This window comes from Pipra filicauda, unplaced genomic scaffold (assembly GCF_003945595.2).
Source record: "Pipra filicauda isolate LSUMZ 115617 unplaced genomic scaffold, ASM394559v2 scaffold14_size4853619_pilon, whole genome shotgun sequence".
Taxonomy (NCBI): Eukaryota; Metazoa; Chordata; class Aves; order Passeriformes; family Pipridae; genus Pipra; species Pipra filicauda.
The window spans coordinates 3,850,772-3,870,095 of NW_024103985.1; the positions used below are offsets into that span (position 1 = coordinate 3,850,772).

Here is a 19,324-nt window from a genome sequence, read left to right on the forward strand (position 1 = left end):
AGAGGGATGAGGCAATTGAGTCTTCACTGAGGGCAGGACTCTGGAAAGGTTTCTGTGTGTATCTTGGTATCCTCTGATCAAAAGGTTTGCAAACTGGTATTACGAAGGGACTGGTGGAAAATTACAAGTGTTTGCAATCGGTTTGCATCAATCTCGTTGGGGTGTTGTGCTGTTGTGCTGATTTATTAACACGATAACTTCTGGCACTGGTGCAAAAAGACAAACAATCCTCAAGATCAGCCTGCAACAATTCAGTATTTTTGGTCAGGCTTTGGTACCCACTAGAACATCAGTCTTGGAAACAGGACTGCTGAGACTCCCTGGATCTTGTTTAATAAAATCACGTAGCGAGGGCATCGTGATTATAAATCACACTTGGAAATTGGCCTGCAGAGTCCTTGCTGGGTCATGTGGTGTCATGTGCCACCACTGTTCCCGGCTTATTTTTAATTTCCGAAAAGAAGGCATATAGCAGCAGCTGGAGCTGGAAGTGGAATTCATTCAGCTGCTCCGAGAAAGCCACTGCCAGCAAAAAACAGCAGCTCAACAGTGTTGGGTCGTAGAGAGGGGAAAGGGATCCAAGTGACTGGAGCTGGTGTAATGAGAAGGAAAAGAACCAAATGATTTGGCAGCATGTGAAAGAGGTAAGGATGTGGTAGAGAAAGGAGCAGGAGGAGCTGAAATGAAGAGCAGGAGTAAACAATGTAATTTAACTTATTCAAAAGGGACAGAATGCTTATTAAAGCTCTGAGAGATGATGAATTAGTGCTTTGCTGCTATTGTTGTTTCAGATAGAGTTGTCATGTGGTAATGCTGCAGCAGTGAAGGCTGGAGGCTCACGGATTCGTAGAGGGGAATGGAAAGTGGGATATGTGGTTACATGATTGAGAGTTGGAGCTGATGAGGCAAAATGGACAGCCCTGACTCGGGAGCGCGTCCTTACACGTGTGTGCTGTTCCCGGGAAGCTGCCACCACACCGGAGAGGGACGGCTCCAAATGTGTTCCCCGCTGCTGGGAAGGCCTCTGGCACGCCCGGAGTTGTTCCCTCGGTCGGGAGGAGCTGTCAGAGCCCTGCTCTGGCTCCTCAAACCCTTGGCTGGGGCAGCCTCGGAGCCCTCACCTGGAGGTGCTCCTTGGCTACTCCTCCCGTGGCAGCACCACAGAATATCAGGAGCTCCTTTGAGGTGCTCTGGCTGTGAGGTTTCCCTCTGAGGAATACTGGGCTGGGGGAGGGAATCTCGAAATGATTCTTATCTTACATTACACACAGTCTCTTGCATTACTTACTGTGGCATATTGTTTCCTCCCACAGAGTTCTGCTCAATCGCTTTCAGGAAGAGGCTACTCCGTAAGTCATTTTACAGCTAATTCTTTCACTTCTGTTGATGTTGATTGCAGAGGTTTCCACCACCTATTGCACAGCCACTGACATGAAAGAAATGCTGAACATAAGTAGGGCTGGAGCACAGGGCTGTCATGCACCTGCCAGGGGACAGCCCTGACATGTGAGAAAGCATTAAGAGCCTGGGGGCTTCTTAATTTAATATCATATTTATAGAGAGGGGGTGTTTTTTGTTAGTTTATAGTGTATTTCAGCTAGATAGTCACCTCTGGAGAATTAAAAGACCTGAATGGGGGGAGAGTTTTCAACACCAGTGGGAGATGCTTCCCTCCTCTCCTCCCTCCCCCATACAGCTTTTCATTTGTGTGTTAAATACAAGAATCAAGTACACAATTGCTCCCATTTTAAGAGGAATTGTGACCCTCACCATTGTGAACAAAAAAAAGAAGTCAGTATTCCCTTTTTTACAGTCTTTGAGTTATAAGACAAGCTCCCTTGCTTTCAGAGGAGGGCGTTGCTGGTGTTTTCTTCACAGAAGTGCTGTAGGTACCAGTGTTCTGGGGTGGTGTTACAGGGCCAGGACACGTCTGCCTGTGTATGACATGCACCAACCTTGTTTAATTGTCCATTCTGTTCACATGTACCTTATTTGTATGTGCAATAATGACATTTCTTCATGTAGAGGTGGTATAATTTGTTTATTTTGGGTACATTTGCTGCTCAGCTGTCCAAAAGGGCAGGCACAGACAGGCTTGTGTAGAGTAATAGGGAAATAGGAGAGGGTGTGAGAGGCTTAGCAGTGTCAACATGAAAATTCCTGGAGTCACATTATATCTGACTCTCATAACAAATGTATGGTGTGGAGATATGATACCCTGCTTGTCCAGCCAATTAGTCACATGTACCCTTATTACCAGTGCAAAGGTTGTAGATGAAGGTGTGTGCTAATCCTGTGTGCAAATCTGAATGTGAGTGTCTCAGTCCAGCAAACAGGTCCTGCCTACACTTATCGACAGTAATTGCTGTTTTCACAACCTCTGCCATGATGAAGTTTTGCCTTCTAGGTGAGTGGTCCCAGACTGTTTCTTACTGAGAGCTGTAACTGCTCACTCTACACAGGCCAGAAAAGGATTTTATGTACTTCAGGAAGTTGATTTGGAGACTTGGTACACTTTTGGGTTTTTTTAACAATAATCACAGAAATTATTTAATTATTTTCTTTCAGTAATTTATGTTGTATGTTTGGAGGTGTATGATGGAACTTGTGAGTTTTTACCCTCAACTGTGCAGAAAGAGAAGAAACTGGTAGGCAGTGCAGAATTTCTGGTCTGATCTCGTAGTGACACTGCTTCATGCTATCATACCTATTATCAGAAATTCATAATTCATTATAAAGCCATTACAAAATAACATGACTTGAAAACTCTTACAGTTTCAATGAAATAATGCCACAAATTTTTAGACAGTAATTACATGTCTTCTAAGTATCCTCCTGTCTAAATCTTCCCAGCATCCCAGGTGAGTATCAATACTTAACTCACTGAGTGATGAGGAATGTGTGCTCTAGGACACTGAGTGCTGCTTCCCATACACGTGGACAGTTGGATTCACCTGAGCTTCTAAAGGCAGAGGCTGTATCTTCTCTTTGTCTGTAAAATGCCATGCACGCCCATGGCAACACATAAATAGTAATGAATCAGCTTCACAGATTTTATGACTGAGGGCATGGTTTGGGAACTAAACAATTTCCCACTGGCTGTAACATAGGTTGCAAAATCTTAATGGAAAAAGGCCAAAGAATTCTTTTCAGAGTCTCGAGGCTAATAAATCACAGGACTGTTTTCTTCTATTGCTGGCTCTTCAGAAATTTACTTCTGTTTCTCAGATAAATGATTTTGAGAAAATTTCCAGCTCCTTCTCTGTTGCATGTGTGGGGACAGGGTTCTTTTATTTCACCACCCCATAACTTCTCGAGGGAGGTGAGAGCTTTCTGTGTGCCAAGGCAGTGTTTTGAGATCACAAATAGCGTGAACTGGGGTTGCTTTTCTGTATGGATTGTCATTCTCCCTGTTAAACTGCCTTCTACCTCACCGTGTACCAGCTGTTGAGGTTGCCCATGTCCCTCAAGACTCTGATGCTGCTCTAAATTGATTTAGCATGAGGCAGAGACTGTCACTTGCAGCCCTGCCAGGCCCTGCTGGCCCAAACTCGCGTTGGAAGCCGATTCTCCCCGGTGGCACAGAGATGTTCAAACCCCCAGTTCAAGACAACTGGCCCCCCACCAGGAGTTGTCCATAATATCTTGTAGCAGCTTTCATTTTCTCAGGGAAACAGCTGTATACGAAACACTGAGTTACTACTTTGGCTGTGCCCCCTGTTCACATCAAACAGGTTGTTTGCCAGAGATGGTGAAAGCATGATAAAAACACAGTGCTCCAGGGTGCACAGTGGAGATGCCACTGCAGAGTGTCCCTGCTGGTTTTACAGTCTCTGTACATATTGTGGACAAAATTTCTTAAAAATCTATTTCCCCAAAGTAAAGTTTGGAATGGCATTTACTTTTACTCGGATAGCATGAGACATATCTATGTCTGTACTGTTTCTGCAAGCTCCTTATCTCATCAATAGCATGTGTTTCATACCCTTATCTTGTTCAATGTATACTTCCTCTGTGCTGAGAAATAGAACACTAGTTTGTTTATGGAGGTTAATATCTTATTCCTTTTATGACTCGATGGTTACATTCGTGTGATAAACTACTCCAGCCATTTGTCACACTTCCTGCACACACAGATGAGATTAGTGATCTTAGTCAGAGAGGTCTGTCTGTCCTCCGAGCAGACAAAACAGATTTTCTTCTTGGTAACAGGATGAGAGGCCTGTCTACCCGAAAATTCACTGATTTGTTAAAAAGCACACAGAGAACCAGAAATTAGCTGTGTGTTGAGATTTCTGTGTCTCACCGATACACATCCACCCTGTGGACCGTTTCTCAAATTTATTTCCGATAGTTTAGTCATGATAGTTAAGTTCTGACAGTTAAGTTCTAAACATAGAAAGTAGTTCTTAACATAGAAAGTAGTTACAATGAACATAAGATCAGTACATACAGTTTGTTATTAATAGATAAAAAGTTGCAGTTGTTTATCAGGTTGAGCACACTGTATGGACGAACCCAAGCTGCAGTTGAACTTGACTGGGTTTTGTAGAGAGCATGGAAAAGGATAGAGCTAGGGAATATATGGCAGCTTAAAAAAAAATAAACAAAAAACCTCTTCCAATAAATTATGTAGTTTATTTATAGAGCGTCTGTGCAGCTGTTCCTCTTCTGAAATGGAAGGGGCTAAAATGTGGGAGTGAATAAAAGAATAAACTTGAAAGCATATGGCAAATGGATAGCCAGTGAGCCAACCTGTCTGAGTGTGCCTTGGAACCAAAGTACAGGAGGATGAGACGTCTTTGTTTGGTTTTATTTGTTCTTGAAAGATTTTTTGTTTTTTAAAATAAAAACAGTAACATACACTTGGCAACAGCAGCAGCTGATTTTCATTCTGAGCTTCTGTAAAATATCAAAGTCTTTGTAGCCTAGTCAAATCCCTGGCAGCTCATCAAATTCTGTTGATTTTACATCTTCCTTGTTGAGTGCCGGAAACCGGTGTCTCAGATAACTCAGGCTGGAGCCCATGGATAGAAAGAAATGTGGTAACACCACAGGGCTTGCAGAGACTCTTGGGTCACCCAGAGTCAGCTCGGTGCTATCTGCAACCTTCATTCCTCCTGCTTGGTGACGGAGCTGGAGAATGGTTCTCTCATCCCCCAGGTGAAGCTGAACCTGAGGTGGCCCAGGCAAGCACTGGGTAGGCTTTGAGCACCCTGAACCTGCCTGTACCCCAGTCCGCCCCTTCCTGACTAGTCCCTCTCAAATTATCTTGTTGATTTTTGGAACTGGCTTTCCAGTTGCTAGCAAAGATCCTTACAGCCCTCTGGGACCCCTCTCCTGTGCTGTGCATTTGATGTTGCTGCACAGTGGTCTGTTGCCCAACACAGCTGCCCACAACCCTCTTACCCCGCTCAGACCTCTTGAGCTCGTGCCCATGAGCACAGTTGCCAGGACAGCCAGCTCTGAACTGGAGTTGAGCTGCTTTGCAGCACTGAGGCAGAGACCAGCAGAGCAAACAAAGCGGGAAGGAGGACTGCAAAGTGCTGGGCAATCACCTGCTGAGGAACTATTGACTCTTTGCAGGTTTATACACCCTGTAAAGCTCTTTTCGTGGCCTGTTTCAGTTTTGTGCCAGCTCAGTGCAGTTCTGTGAGACCCTGAAGCAGATGGTCCCCTCTAAGTAGACTGTTGCCACGCCAGGAATCCTTGGTGCAGGAGCAGGTTCGTGGTTTCAGGGTAGTGGTTACAGAGGCTCACTGAAGATCATGCCAGCAGCACTCCCCTGATCCCCTCTGTGCTTCAAGGATGCTCTTGGCCTCTTAGGTTGGGACCAAATTATCGGATTTGGAAAAGTACCTTCAACATCATCTTTTCTGTACAGACCTTAAGTCAGAACCACTTCCTACAGGGAGCATGGTCCAAGACCCCAGGGCATGATTATGTACCTTGACATCTCTGAGGTGGCCGTGGAGAAACTGTTGTCTGGAGAAGGATAAATTTCTACATAAAGATCAGCAATATTATTGCAGTGAAGCATGTAATACTTGTGGTTGGGAGTTCCTGAGTGTGCTGCAGCTCCTGGAGTGGAAGCACACTCAGTGGCCAGAGGCACACTGGGATTGTAACTAACGGGGTTTCTCCACCTGCCACTCTGTGACACACTCATGAAAAATCTCTTCTCTAGGTAGGTAACGTTTCCAGGCTGGGCTGGAAAATTCACTGTATTTTAGAACCTCTGATAAATTAGCATTTTTCCTTGCCAAAAATCAATATTGGAAACAGGGCTCTTGTTATGAATCTAAAATTCCTTGAGCTGGAGCCAAAGTTAAATGATAAAACTGAATTTAATAAGTATCTCCTCCAGTAGTGTGCCTGTAGGCTGGCATTGTGAGCTAGACTCTCTGGACAAGATTTATGAATAGGGGAATAATAATTCCAAAACAAGTATCAATCTCCTTTTGCCATGATGCCAAGCATAAAAGGGGGACTGTAATTGTCTTTTTTTTCTGGACAAGAAAAAGAATGGCAGATAGGTCTCCTTCTGGTGGAGCAATACTCTGTCTTCTTTGAAGACAGTAAGAAAGAGAAAAGAAAAAGGGACTGTAGTAAAGTGACGTGGCCTGCAGGAGCAATGACAGCACAACAGATAGAAAGAAAAAAAAGAAAAATAATAATGCATAATAGAAATATAAAGGATTTTGAAGGGAGTTTTCCCTTTAAGCTGTCGGGAATTTTAGAAAGCCAGGCATAAAATGGTGGGTGTCAATCCAAAGCATTTAACTTCTGCTGTTTTTTATTTTCATGAGTTCCTAAATAGCCTCACTTTACAAAAACTATCCCCATGCTTGAATTCACCTAGACAGGCTGAGTTCTCTGAATAAATGGAGAGTTTGTTTGCTCTGAGTGCCGTGTGGGATGGAGCCAGGTTGCTGTAAGCCAGCTGAGGAGCTGGCCCCTTGGCTCCAGGGGCTGTCCCAAAAGCCATGAGCTCAAATTGAGCTGAGTAATTAGTGCACATATTATTCCAGATCCGTGGGAGCTCTTCTGAGGGTTTTTGAAACGTCCCATGAAAAGCATAAGCAGAAGTACAAACATAAATAAACTACATACTTCAGCTTTACAAATATTGGAGTCCACGAACTTCCTTACAGCACATTTTCCTTTAGAAGTTCCCTTTTCTGAAAGTCTGTTTCTTCTTAGATGACCTCTGCTTTTAATTAGGATGAAAAGTCCCATAAATTTGCGCTCGTCTCCACGGCCGTAAGCAAGCACAAAGGGCCCTCTCTGCTGAGCTGCCCTCTGCCTGCACAGTGCCCTTGGCACAGGGGTGGCCTTGGAGGCTCCCAGCCCAACCAGTGGTGCCCCTTTGTGGGATGGGATGGGTTGGGATGCTGGTGATGCCCATAACTCCCCAGCTGGTGGGGGCACAGCCGGCTGACACCGCCAGCCCCGCGAGGGATGGGCCCTGTGACTGGCCTGTGATTTTTGCCCATGATTTTTTATCTCCCCGCTGTTGCCCCTGGCTCGGAGTGGGAGGGGTGAACAGATCTCTAATCTGACTAGAAAGGCTCTATTGTTAAACAGACACATCCCCCGAATTCCCAGTGCTCCTTGGCTTTTGGGGTAGGATAACCTCACTGTTCGCTGGCCTTGCACGCTAAAATGAAAAGTTGTCCTAAACCCATCTTGAATTCACCAGCCTGGAAAGGATTACATCCTGCTGAAGAGGAAAGGCAAAGGACTTTGAGAATATCTGGTCTTTATTTCTGGACCATTTTGATTAAGACTGTCCTGAGGCAGTTGTGTCGTATATATGCTGTAGCGTTCTTTGTGTAACAGGGCAGGGGTGTTTGCCTGTCTGTCTCAGCTGGTTTTGCGTTGTTATTTGCTCTCATGGCTCTCTTTCCTTAGAATCCATTGCCTTGTTTTAACTCTCTTTCCTTTCCCTTTACCAAAGCCAAAAAAAGATGATTAAAGCAGACAGTTGATTAGATTAGAATCAGGGCTCCTTACCTGATGAGCACATTGAACAGGGGTTAAGCGTGGGGCCTCTTGGGGGATTTGCCTTTGATTTTTCTTTAATTCTCCGATAGTCCTGTGCAGTGAGAATGGGGCAGTGCTGGGGTTTTATAACTTAAGAGAGGGTTAAAATAGCCCATTTGTGAGGGCTGCTGGAGCGCACTGGTGTTTGCTGTGCTGGGTGCTGTGGTGAGTTCCTCGGAGGAAATTCGTGGAGGTGTAACAGGGGTTCACACTTTCTTGTTTTATCTCGTATCTCACTGTGCCCTTGCAGAAACCTGCACCCAAAACCACGGCGTGTAAGGGGAGCAGCTGAGGAAATAACAGTGCTGCTGCAGAATGCTCCTCTAGAAATAAAAGATGAACATGGTTTTTTGGCCTCGATAGTAAGTGAACAAGAGAGATTAAAGAAAAGGGATTGGGTGCATCAACCTTGGGGGTGTTGTTGGCACGAGGGAACACTGTCCGTTGTCTTGAAGCATCATGAGATTTAAAATATTTAATTGTGCAACTCAGTGGAATATCTTGATTTCCTGTCAGTCCCCAAATGGTTTTCCCTATGTTAAACTGCACTGAAATATTCTAGAGGGTGTGTTATTTGGGTGATGATAAAACACTGCACATCCAGAGTGTAAGGAAGGGTTTCCTCTAAGTCCTGTAGGTCAGTGGTCTTTACTCAGTTTCACTGCTTGTATTTCCTCCATGTCATCTTTTTTTTTACACTGGGATATGTTATTAAAGGCAAGAGAGAGATCTTCATTTTCTTCCCTGTCCTGACAGAAGACCAAGATGCAACTTTAATTTAGCAAAACAACAGATGCAACCCTAAGTCAGCTCTCACACGGAAGAAAGCTTTTGGTAACTTGCTGAAGGTGTGGCAGCTCTGCTGTGAAAGCTGCCAAGGGGTGGAAATCTGCTGTAGGCTGAGGTTTCTCTCGTTCTCACTTTGTATTTCAGCCTGGCTGCCGTGGAGCTGGCTGCTAAAATGTAAATATACCGGGGGTGTAGTTGGGCTGCAGTGGGAAGGCAGCACTCCCCTGTCCCTGAGGGGCAGAGAGCGGGGTGGCACCGTGCCTGTGCCTGCATGCAGGAGCTCAGGGAGGAGCCTTGGGCTGCCTCTCCAGGAACTGTTCAGCTCCTGATCCAAGAGTGAGATGGTTGCTGCAGAGACCAGATTTCTCATCTGCAGCTCTTGCTTTGCTGGAAGAGGAGCACTCAGATGGAAGCCCTGGTTCAGCCGTGTGAGGTGTTGTCTGCACAGGGTCAGTGTTTGCACTTCCTGCTGCCTCAGTGTGTCAGCATCACGGTTCCTTGTGGTCAGCACTTGCCCCAGCCACCGTGACCTGCTGGTAACATTTTAGAAAGGTTTCCTTTCTCCTTTTTACAGAAAATAAATAAATGAAACTGTAAGAGACTTTTGTGATGCTGAAGAACCAACTGCAGTTGTAGAAAGCCAGGGAATTCAGGGCAAGGGCAGAAATGTAAATGAATCCATTGTGCACAACTTGGGTGTGAGAGGAATCAATTCCATTTGGCAACTGGTAAGGCCAAGTACTCTCTGCTTTTTCCTTGTCTTTTTGTTTTGTTAAATAGCTTTATGGAGGCAGTGGTGTAATTTTGAAATTCAGGCATTGCTGTATCCCAAAGTTGTTTTAAATCCCTTTGATCAATGATACTTAATTTCATGAAGAAATTTTTAACTTCCAGTTCAGAATACCCTGTGTTTCAACTTAGTTTTCAAGTGACTTGAGCTGTTCTCTCTTTTTTCCAGCTCATCACAGGTCAGAAACTCAAAGGTATTAAGGTTGAGTAAAACAACTGTTCATCACTCTGAGCTCTGCTTTGTTTTTGTGGGAATTGTCTGCGTCTGTAGCACCTTCGGTTTCATTACTTTTCATAAAGTTTGGTTTACTAACCTGCTCTTGGAACAGACACAACCACCAAAGCCGCTTTTTAATTAGCCCTGTGGCCCATCCGGTGTGTGTGTGCTCACGTCTTGGCTGTGCACTGTACTCCCAATGAAAGGGAACAGTCTGCCATAGAGTCTGGTAACCTCGAGGTCAGTTTTAAGCTCAAAATTGCTTTTGATTATAGAGTTAGTATGTGTCTCAAAAAAATAATAAAAAATCCAGCAAGCACTAGTGGTCCTTACACGGTGCTGCTGAGTTCCACACTCCAATGGTATCACATCCAGGATTTAATGGAATTAGCTGCTTTATTTATACATTCTTTCCAGATGAATTGCTGTGTTTCTGGTGGTGAATATTCAGAGGTTTGCAATGAGGTGATGGAACATTTATCATACAGTTACCTCACTGTGGACAGGGCTGCAGTGGTTTTCTACAGGAGTGTAGCCTGATTCATACCTTTGCTGTCCTTTCATCTCTGTGCTATATGATGGATAAGACTTTGTGTGCCTGAGCACTTATGGCCTAGATCTGTAGTATCCTCAGGAATTTTCTTGTCTGATTAGTTCCCCACATGTGTTCACCAGAAAGCCTCATGACGCCGGCAGTTTTTGGGAAGCACGTTAGATGTAGATGCTGGGTGTTTGTAAACCTCAGGTCAGTTTTTTTGGAGTGGTACTTTGCTGTTTGTAACCATTAGGAAGTTTTGGGTTTGATTGGGAAGCTATCTAGTGTGGAGTTTGGGTTTTCTGGACATGGCTGAAATGGTTCATGCTACTCTTGAAATCAGCTAATCAAAGCACAGGACAATTTTTGGACATCCTGTAGCAATTAGAGTGCTATAGATGAGGGATGGTATAGACTGCATGGTGTGTGCTTTGAACTCTTAGAGCAGCGTGCTCAGACCAGTTGGTAGTCACCAAAGGAAAAAGTTGTTGCATTTAAGGTGGGTAAAACATATACCTGTTTTACAAGATGGATGGAATTCTGCCATCTCCTGCAGTGGTTAACTGCTTTGACTGGTGGGTTCACCTACCTTCAGTTGCAGAATATGGTTGAATATTAACTTTTCTTCAGAATTCTTCTCGGTGAACCTGTTTCTGTATATCATCACATCGTTGTGACAACTACTAGAACTCCAAAAGCGATGTCCCAGTGTGGGCCCAAAGCCACATGCCTGTCTTCCTGCCACCTAGGTAAGGGCAACAAATGGTATCAGTGGGAAAAATTTCTTACTAGGAGGAAGGGACTAGAACTAAGGGCTGGGACCTTCAGGCTCTGTGCAGCAGCAGCAGCATGAACAGCTAAGAAGCTAAACTTAGTGGGATACTTGTAATGAACCAAAGATTCAAAATCTGATCTCAAAAATCACTTGTCTAAAAGGCTTTTCTCTGTAAGCATTCCTCATAGCAAAGCACAAGCAGGTGTTGACACAAGCGTGGTTGTAAGGCTTGTGATCAAAGTCAGATCAAACCTCCATTCCAGTTCCCAGAACACGTTTTCCCCATGTATTCAAGTCTCTTCCAAAGCTGCTTAATAGCATCTAGTAGCACACTGGTTTAAGAGAAAAAGAGCTCGAATCATGAAGATTAGAATATCCCAGTGAAGATGCCCAAGGCCACTAAACACTGTGTGACTGGCAGGCATGGAGTTGTAACAGGTGGAGGGTGATCACAGACTTTGTCTGAGCATCTTTCCTTCCCCCTGAGGACTCACTGTTCTCTGGGGAGTCCTAATTCTGTTCATTTCTAGAGAGCCAGGGAGCAGAGAGCAGGAGAGAATAATAAATGGTCCCTTGAAAACAAGAGGCAGTAATACACACCACATGACGACCCAGACAGCCTGTTTAACTGCAGCCAGTTTCCTGCTGAAGATTCATTTCTGAGAGATTGTGAGAGCCCTCGAACAGGAAGCTGCAGCTTCACCAAACGGTTTCGGTATCAGTGTGTTATCTGTGGTCATTCCCCTCCACAGCTTGCGGCGAGCTTCTGGTTAGCAAGAGAGGCACTTTGAGCTGAGCTGGCATCAGTTCCCACCTACTTAATCAGTTAAGTTGTGAGCCCTGTGGTTAGCTCGAATCCCCTGGTCGTCTTGTGGATTGCCAGTGACAGGAAGGGGGAGATGCATTGAGTGGTTCCGACAGGAATAGCTTGGTTATCTGATGGTCACCCCAGAGACTGATAAAATTGTGTGAGCTCTTTTCTGAGAAGACATCAAAAAACCAGAAACTGTTCTCTCTAACCACCTGAAGAGTTTACAACGTCAAGGGAAATTTTGCTTATCTTAAAAGCCTCAAAACTGTTAACCCGCCTTCACCGCTGCAGACCACAGCAGTGCCTCAGACTCTCGGGGCACGCAATGAAGCTACAGCCCGTCACGTGCAGGGCTGTAATATCTTACTGAGCAAAGGTTATCATTCAGATCTCCCAAAATTGCTTCGGCACTTCAAATTCGGAGGTGAACAGCTTGAAACATAAGAGAGGAAGCAGGCTCTTCGGAGGGAGCATGCGCTGTATTTTTAGGAAACTTGACCTCTTTGAGGCTGTCGCGTTGTCAGGAGTTTGGGCACACAAAGTGATGAGTCACATTTCAAAGCGTGGCCTGTCTGATGAGCCCCCACTGGTCTAAAGTCAAGCTGATGGTGAGTGTGACATGGGCTTGCAAAGGTTCAATGGAGGAGGTGGTCATAGACTTGGGACCACTTGGGGCACTTGGTTTGGTTTTGTCCTGTGTTTGCTGAGCAAACCTCAGGGTCAGAATGGACAAGTTTCAGAGAGGAACCCTGAGCAAATGAGGTTTTAAATGAGTACTTTCAAAGAGGCCTTGGGGGGGTTGCTCTGAGTGTCAGTGCCTGAGTTCCTCTGGCCTTAAAATGGGGTAGTGGTACTCATGTCTTTTGTTGAGATGTATAGATGGGAGAGTTTTACTGAGTATTTACTAAAATGGGTGAGGTAGTTCTAAACAGAAGATCCAGCTCATTTTTGTATCTTGTGCCTAGAGTATAAGGAACTCTGTGCTGCTTGTCCCGTGTCCCCATCTGACCATCTCTCTCCTCAAACCAGGCCTCTCAGCTTCTGCCCCCCAGGCTGCACTGTCCTGGCAGTGCTGGGATCCTGCAGATGCTGCTGAGCAAGCGTGGGGAAGGGAGTGCTTCCCGCTGGGCAAAGGGCTGGGATGTCTTATGTCCATGGGTGAGAGGCCCCTGTGGCCAATCTGGTGTGTGATTTGTAGCTGTAACCGTCACTATAATGAAATCCTGCTCGTCTGCTGGTTTTATTCAGGTTTTTAAATCAAGGCTGGGCGTTTGTAAGGGTGTGTGTCTGTACTGGAGGCCTGAGAGATGCTTTAGTGTGCTGACATTGCTTGGCTCAGCCTCTGTCAATAACGACCACAGCAATCAGTGTATTTTGGACTCAAAGCTATTTCCCTTCCTGGTGCAGATTATGTCTGGTATGCATAACGTGTTAATTTAACAAAGCAGTTCTTTTGATACAGCTTTAATTTTTTAACAACAGCTCGGAGGCAATGATGTACAGATTATATAGTGTCGGTTTCCCAATTAAAGTTTTACAGGAAAATACTCTGGTTTTGCTTTAAGCCTGTGTTGAATTCTTCCTTCTGGCACTTGTGCAAATGGAAACTGTGCTATTGCAAAGCATCCATTTGAAACCTTGAAATATTTATTGAGGCTGCATTGAATACTGAAGCAGGAATCTTCCTGTAGGCTTGTTGATGTCTGTCATATGCATTTATTTTGTAATTAAATGTCTGGAAGCTTGTGCTTGTGCCTGTGTGGTTGGTTTCTTGTGCTTTATTTTTTGCAGGTTTTGTTGATGTTAAGCTGTTGCTTTTTTTCCTGATAAATACCTTTAACTCATCCCTTTTAAGAGTTGCTATAAAATCTTATCCAGGGCCAGACCACATCTTGGATGTATAGCGGTGAAGCTCCTATTAATTGTGGTGCAGAACACTGAGGAGGTGGATAAACTGCTGCCCTTCCCAGAATGCCAGACCTTGTGAAGCACATTCCTGCAGCATCACATGCCTGTTTGGAGGCTGTGGGATGGCGGGCACCTGAAGGGACTAGCCGAAAATATTTCATTCTTAAAGCACTACCCATAAACTGAACATTTGTGGGGTTTTTTTAGTTCCCCTTTCTTTTCTCTTCCCACCCCTTTGTCTGGGATAAGATCAGGTCAGTGACCTTTCCTGTTCATATAAGTTGGAAGCCACAGGGACTGCCCATATCCAAAATTGCCTTCTGGTCCAGGAGAGCTGTGACCCACAGTGTGCTCCCAGGGCTGTGATGGTGTGGAGTGGAGCTCAAAGGGCAAAGCTCTGGCATTAGGCAGGACTAAGAGTCATCAGCTCTGGTGAAAACAGGACATGCCTCTGTGAAGTTGCAGAACCAAATGCCTGTTGGCATCTCCCTTGTGCCTTGCTCTCTGGTGTCCTGGTGACTCTCTCCAGGTACTACCATGGCTCAGTCTGACCTGAGGCACATCCCAGCTCAGGGAGTCTGACTCACTGGCAATTGTGTGATGAGTAGAAGAACTGGAGTGTCAGATGTGTAATTCAGTGGCAGTAGTTGTTGCCCAGGTTTGCCAGGGTGCACGGTGGTGTGAAGGTCTCTGCAGTTGCCTTCCAGCCCAGGCATCAGTGGGGAAGTGCAGCTGCTCTGAGGGACAATGAGCCTGATCCCTGAACCTTTGCCCACCCAACAGGCTGGGGCCGGGGCAGGCAGCTTCCCTGCCTTTGGAATGTGCTGAGAGTCTGAAATATCCTCTGCTGCCCAAGTGCCAAGGAAGGCACCTGGCCCACATTGAAACCAAATGCTGCGTCTCGTGTGTTTATCATTTCCCTTGTTTTCATTCTTCTTCTATTTCCAAACAACTTCTTTGGATTAGTCCTACTGCTAAATAATTATGACTTTTTTATCTACATCTATTTTTCAAGCTTGGCTGCATTATTTTTGGGCAGCTATTTAAGACTTCCATTATTTTTAAAAAAACACTGTGTCCATATTTGCATATTTGCATTTCAGAACACACAAACAATGATACTTCTCACAATCTATCATTCTTCAAATATTTTTCTTAACAAGTACAACTTTTTCAGGCGTGCCAGAATCAGCCTCATTATATGAATCCTATTTATGGATCCTATTTAGAGCATTTGCAGGGAGGGAATTAAATGGGCTATTTCTTATTTCTACAGATACTGTATCTGGTCCCATGTGAGAAGAGAGGGTAAGAATCGGTTAGTATTCCAAGGAAATTAAAATAGTTACTTCCTTCCTTTTTTTTTCCTTCCTTTTTCCCTTCCTTTTTCCCTTCCTTTTTCCCTTCCTTTTTTTCCCTTCCTTTTTTTCCCTTCCTTTTTTTCCCTTGCTTTTTTTCCCTTGCTTTTTTTCCCTTGCTTTTTTCCCTTCCTTTTTTTCCCTTCCTTTTTTTCCCTTCCTTTTTTTCCCTTCCTTTTTTTCCCTTCCTTTTTTTCCCTTCCTTTTTTTCCCTTCCTTTTTTCCCTTATTTCTTCCTTTCTGGAAAAAAAACCGACACATTAATGTGGGAATAAAAGCCAAGGCCTCATTATCAACACCAGAAGAACTTGATTGTGCAGCAGTGTTTTATTTCAGCGCTTTTCTTTGTATAAAGGCCAACGAATGATGTGTGAAGGTGATGGTTTGATCTGAAGGATGTTGGCACAAGCTGACCCGTGGTCTCTGCATTGCTGATGGGCTGCCCTGTGGTTGGTGCAGGGGGCACAAGTGCTGTGGGCAGCGTGGCCTGTCAGGCCCCACCTCATCTGTCAGCTCAGTGGGTTTTAAAGCATCTTGGGGGAAGGGGGGAACATCAACACAACCCAGGGCTTTTGGAAAGGGTTTCTGTTGAGCTCCTCAGTTGAATGATGGCCAGAGAGCTGCTGAGGGTTGGCAGAATCCATGTGATCGTTGGCTTTTGGAGCTGGCTGCTGAAATTTGAATAGTCTTGCAAATGTAAAAGAAAAGAGTTCCTCAAAAGCTTCCAGTACTATTGCAGCATTGAATGGGAAAAATAGTGGAAGTTGTTGCAGGCAATGCAGTTTAAATGAAGTGTATGTGTTCAAACATGCATGAAGAACTATGCAAATGAACTTTAGATTAATTGGTATTTAGGAATGGGGGGAGTTTGGCATCTTTTTATCCAAACGGTGCCCATCTTGTTGGCCCAAAGTGCTCTGACACACAGTGTCTCAGTGACTTCCCTTTAAAGTTCCTGCTCAGGTGGTTGGGTCAGCCATCAAAACAGGCTCATGGGGAGATCAAAAGGGAGGGCGGGTTCTCAAAAGAGAGAGAAAAATTAGAAGGGCAGTTTGCAGTTTCACATTAATTTTCCTTGTTGGACAGCCAGGGAAAGTGGGTAGAAGATGGTTGGGTGGAAGGGTTGAGTGATGTTGAAATGTGCAGAAACAAAGCTCCTTTGGGGCTGCCTGCCAGCTCTGGGGCGAATGGTTCAGCCTCTGAACAGTACATTTGGCACTACCTCCTGGTTTTATCTAGAGGTTGGGGGGGGCAAGGAAGGAGATTTTGGAGTTTTTTCCTTTGTTTTACTTGAGGAAAGGAATTTGAAAGAATATCCTCAATAGGACTACTTTCTGCTCCACCTCAGGGATGTTTTACACCTGATCTGATCAAAACCTTATCTCTGATCTGTCTTTGCCTTGGGCAAACATCCTTGTGGGTATTCTGTTCAGGTAGCTCTTTACCTCACTGGCCTTGGACAATGAGTGGGAGAACAGTAGGATTTTCATCTCTGTCAATGACAGCAGTAGAAAGTTGCAGGAATCCCAAGAAAACCCAGCCTGGAGAGGGAGTGGGTCTTCAGCAGCTCAGCAGGACCTCAGCGTGGCTGTGACTTGTGGCTTTATTGAGCGTGTTGTTCTTCACTCACCAGAACCTTCTCAGGCTGATTGATTTTGTCAGAATTTGCTTTAAAAGAAAGGAATTTTTATCGGTGGTTGTGAAACCTAAGGCAAACATGTCATTGAAAATAAGCTTACAATGGTTTGATCAAGATCTTGTGATTTGAGGTTTTCAGACATTTAAATGTGTTCAATTGCTGTGAAGCTGGAGGCACAGGTGGGAAGAACTCATAATTAAAGTTGCATTGCAATGAGCCAGGGTCAGAACTTCACAGAGCCTTGCTGATGGCATTTTGTGATTTCAGACTTGCAGTAATGTGCTTTTAATATTTTTTTGGGTTTCAATCTGGTCAAAGTCTGTTGCTGTTTTACCCAAACCTCTTTTATAAGGGTAGGTTTCTCTCATACCTCACTTGGAGTCTTGTTGGTGGTTTTCAACCTCTTCCAATTTGCAAACAACCTAAGAAAAACACCACTAAAGTTGCAGAGCTCTATATTTTGAACGCAAAGCCATCTTGACCACAGGCTTGCTTTTCTTAGCTACCTTTTTACAGCTCATTTAAAAAGTACTCAGCAAAGCTGGAGGTCTGGTGACCCAGTGGCTTGATGCCGTGGGGCCCTGTTTCTGGTTCCTGGCTCTCCTGTAGTGTGAATAGACTGTACAAACCAGGTTTTACAGAAATTTTGTTCAATAAAAGTGTATCTTCAGCATCAGTGCAGACTCTGTCTACTGCAGTTGCTTTTCTTCCTTCTGACTGGAGTAGGGGTTGGATTTGTTTGGATACTGTGGTGCTCTCTGACGCCTATTTGATTTTGTTGGAGTGGTATTTTTGCGACACCGTGGTGCTGTGAGAGTTGTAAATAATTCTGTTACTCAAGTAGGCTTTATAATTTGGTTGGAAAAATTGCTCTCCAGTGAAACTCAGCCTGAAAGTTAACATGTTCATTAGTCACTGCAGCGGGCCTACAGTAGTACAACTTGTGGATTATTTTACAATATGTACTTTTCTGGTTGCTTGCACAAATGTAATACAAAAGTTGCTTTTATATTAATCTTTAAAGTCGCAGCCTTGAATGCTTATAATTCCGGCATCCTGAATATTAACCAACAAAGGAAGCGTGGTTTTGTGTTCAAAGCCAGGAGGAGGAGACAGGAGGTCTGTGCTGTATTCCCAGCTCTCCCGTAATCTTGCTCTGGGATCTGGGGCGTGCTGTTTGCTGTGCCTCAGTTACCTCAGGCGTGGGGCAGGGAGACCTTCAGGGCCCATGGACAGGCCCAGCTGTGCGAAGGCTTTAATGGTCTGTGGGATCTGCTGGTGGAAAAACGCGATATTGTGTTCAGAGTGCAGGAATCCACGGGTTTAGATGTTACCCCACCAGTTAAAAATGGCATTTCTTCCTCTTGTGGCCAGGGCTGGCACCTGCCGTGAACACCCTCATCTTTGGTATTATTTTACCCTTGTCTTACGAATTTTGCACACAAAGGCTCGGGGAGATGGGGAGTTTCAGAATCAGTAAGACCACAGGTGATGATTTATCCTTGAATTCCACATGTTCTTCTTGGGTATCCCAGTGTGTGAGGGTACCCACCCAGCCTGGCACAGCGGTGTCACAGATGGCCCCTCATTAACTCCGAGTTTCCCCGGTTCCTTCGCTTTTGCCAGGTTTGAGTTAGACGACGGCTTGATGTTACTTCAGAGCCCGTCCTTTTGATGGCTGGAACCGATAATAGCCTGTGTCATCTGCCCTTTAGATGGAAGGGTTATGCCTCGTCCTTTATTCCTCGTCTCTCCCGACAAAACCCGTCCCACAATGCGGCCGAGCCGCTCGCAGGTGTTCCCGCCGCTCTGCCCTCTCACATGCACCGCAAATTAGTAACAGAAGCTAATGGCCCAGCATGCGGCCATCAAAGGGCTGACAATTCCAGCCTTTCCAAAGGGCCCTTTATGTCAGAGCCCCCCACGAGACCTGTCCGGCTGAAAAGCCCGTTTGTGTGTCGGTGTGTGCGGCCGGTGGGGCGGCCGGGCCGGCTGCGGGCCCCACGCTGCGCCCCTGACTGTTGCTGCTGGCAACAGATAAAAATCGCTGTTCGCCACAGCGGGGCCCGCAGCACATCAATCATCCGCCCAGATAAAGGCCTCGGGCCTTTGGCCCCATCCTTCGGTTGTTCCTAAATAATTTCCAGTGGCTGAGCATGCTATGGTGTAGGCTGGGTAATTCAGTCCAGAAAACTTCATTTCACTAAAAATGCTTTGATTCTTCTTCTTCTTCTTCTCCCTTTTTCTTTTCTTTTTTTTTTTTTTTTTAAAGACTGTTTTTGTTCAAATAGATGTTTGTTTCAAAAGGGGGAATTTAACTGATGAAAGGGATGCCGTGGAAGTTTGGAGTGAGAATAATAAATAAAAACTGTGTGGTTAAATGTAAAATACAACTGAGCGGCGGCAAAAAGAATTAGCGTTTACCGGGAGTAACAAAGCACCTTCCACACTTTAGGA

General features: G+C 45.0%; 1 protein-coding gene across 13 annotated transcripts in view; it reads left to right on the forward strand.

Annotated features, from left to right (window-relative positions):
* Positions 1-19,324, forward strand: part of FBRSL1 (fibrosin like 1) — a 509,440-nt gene that overhangs the window by 233,117 nt on the left and 256,999 nt on the right. For 11 of the 13 annotated variants that reach the window (XM_039378903.1, XM_027733066.2, XM_027733072.2 and 8 more), the window contains one exon: positions 1,314-1,349. The exons of the other annotated variants lie outside the window; for them this stretch is intronic. In XM_039378903.1, the coding sequence (XP_039234837.1) occupies positions 1,314-1,349 (36 nt within the window). The remainder of the gene's footprint in view (positions 1-1,313; positions 1,350-19,324) is intronic. 13 annotated transcript variants of the gene reach the window in all.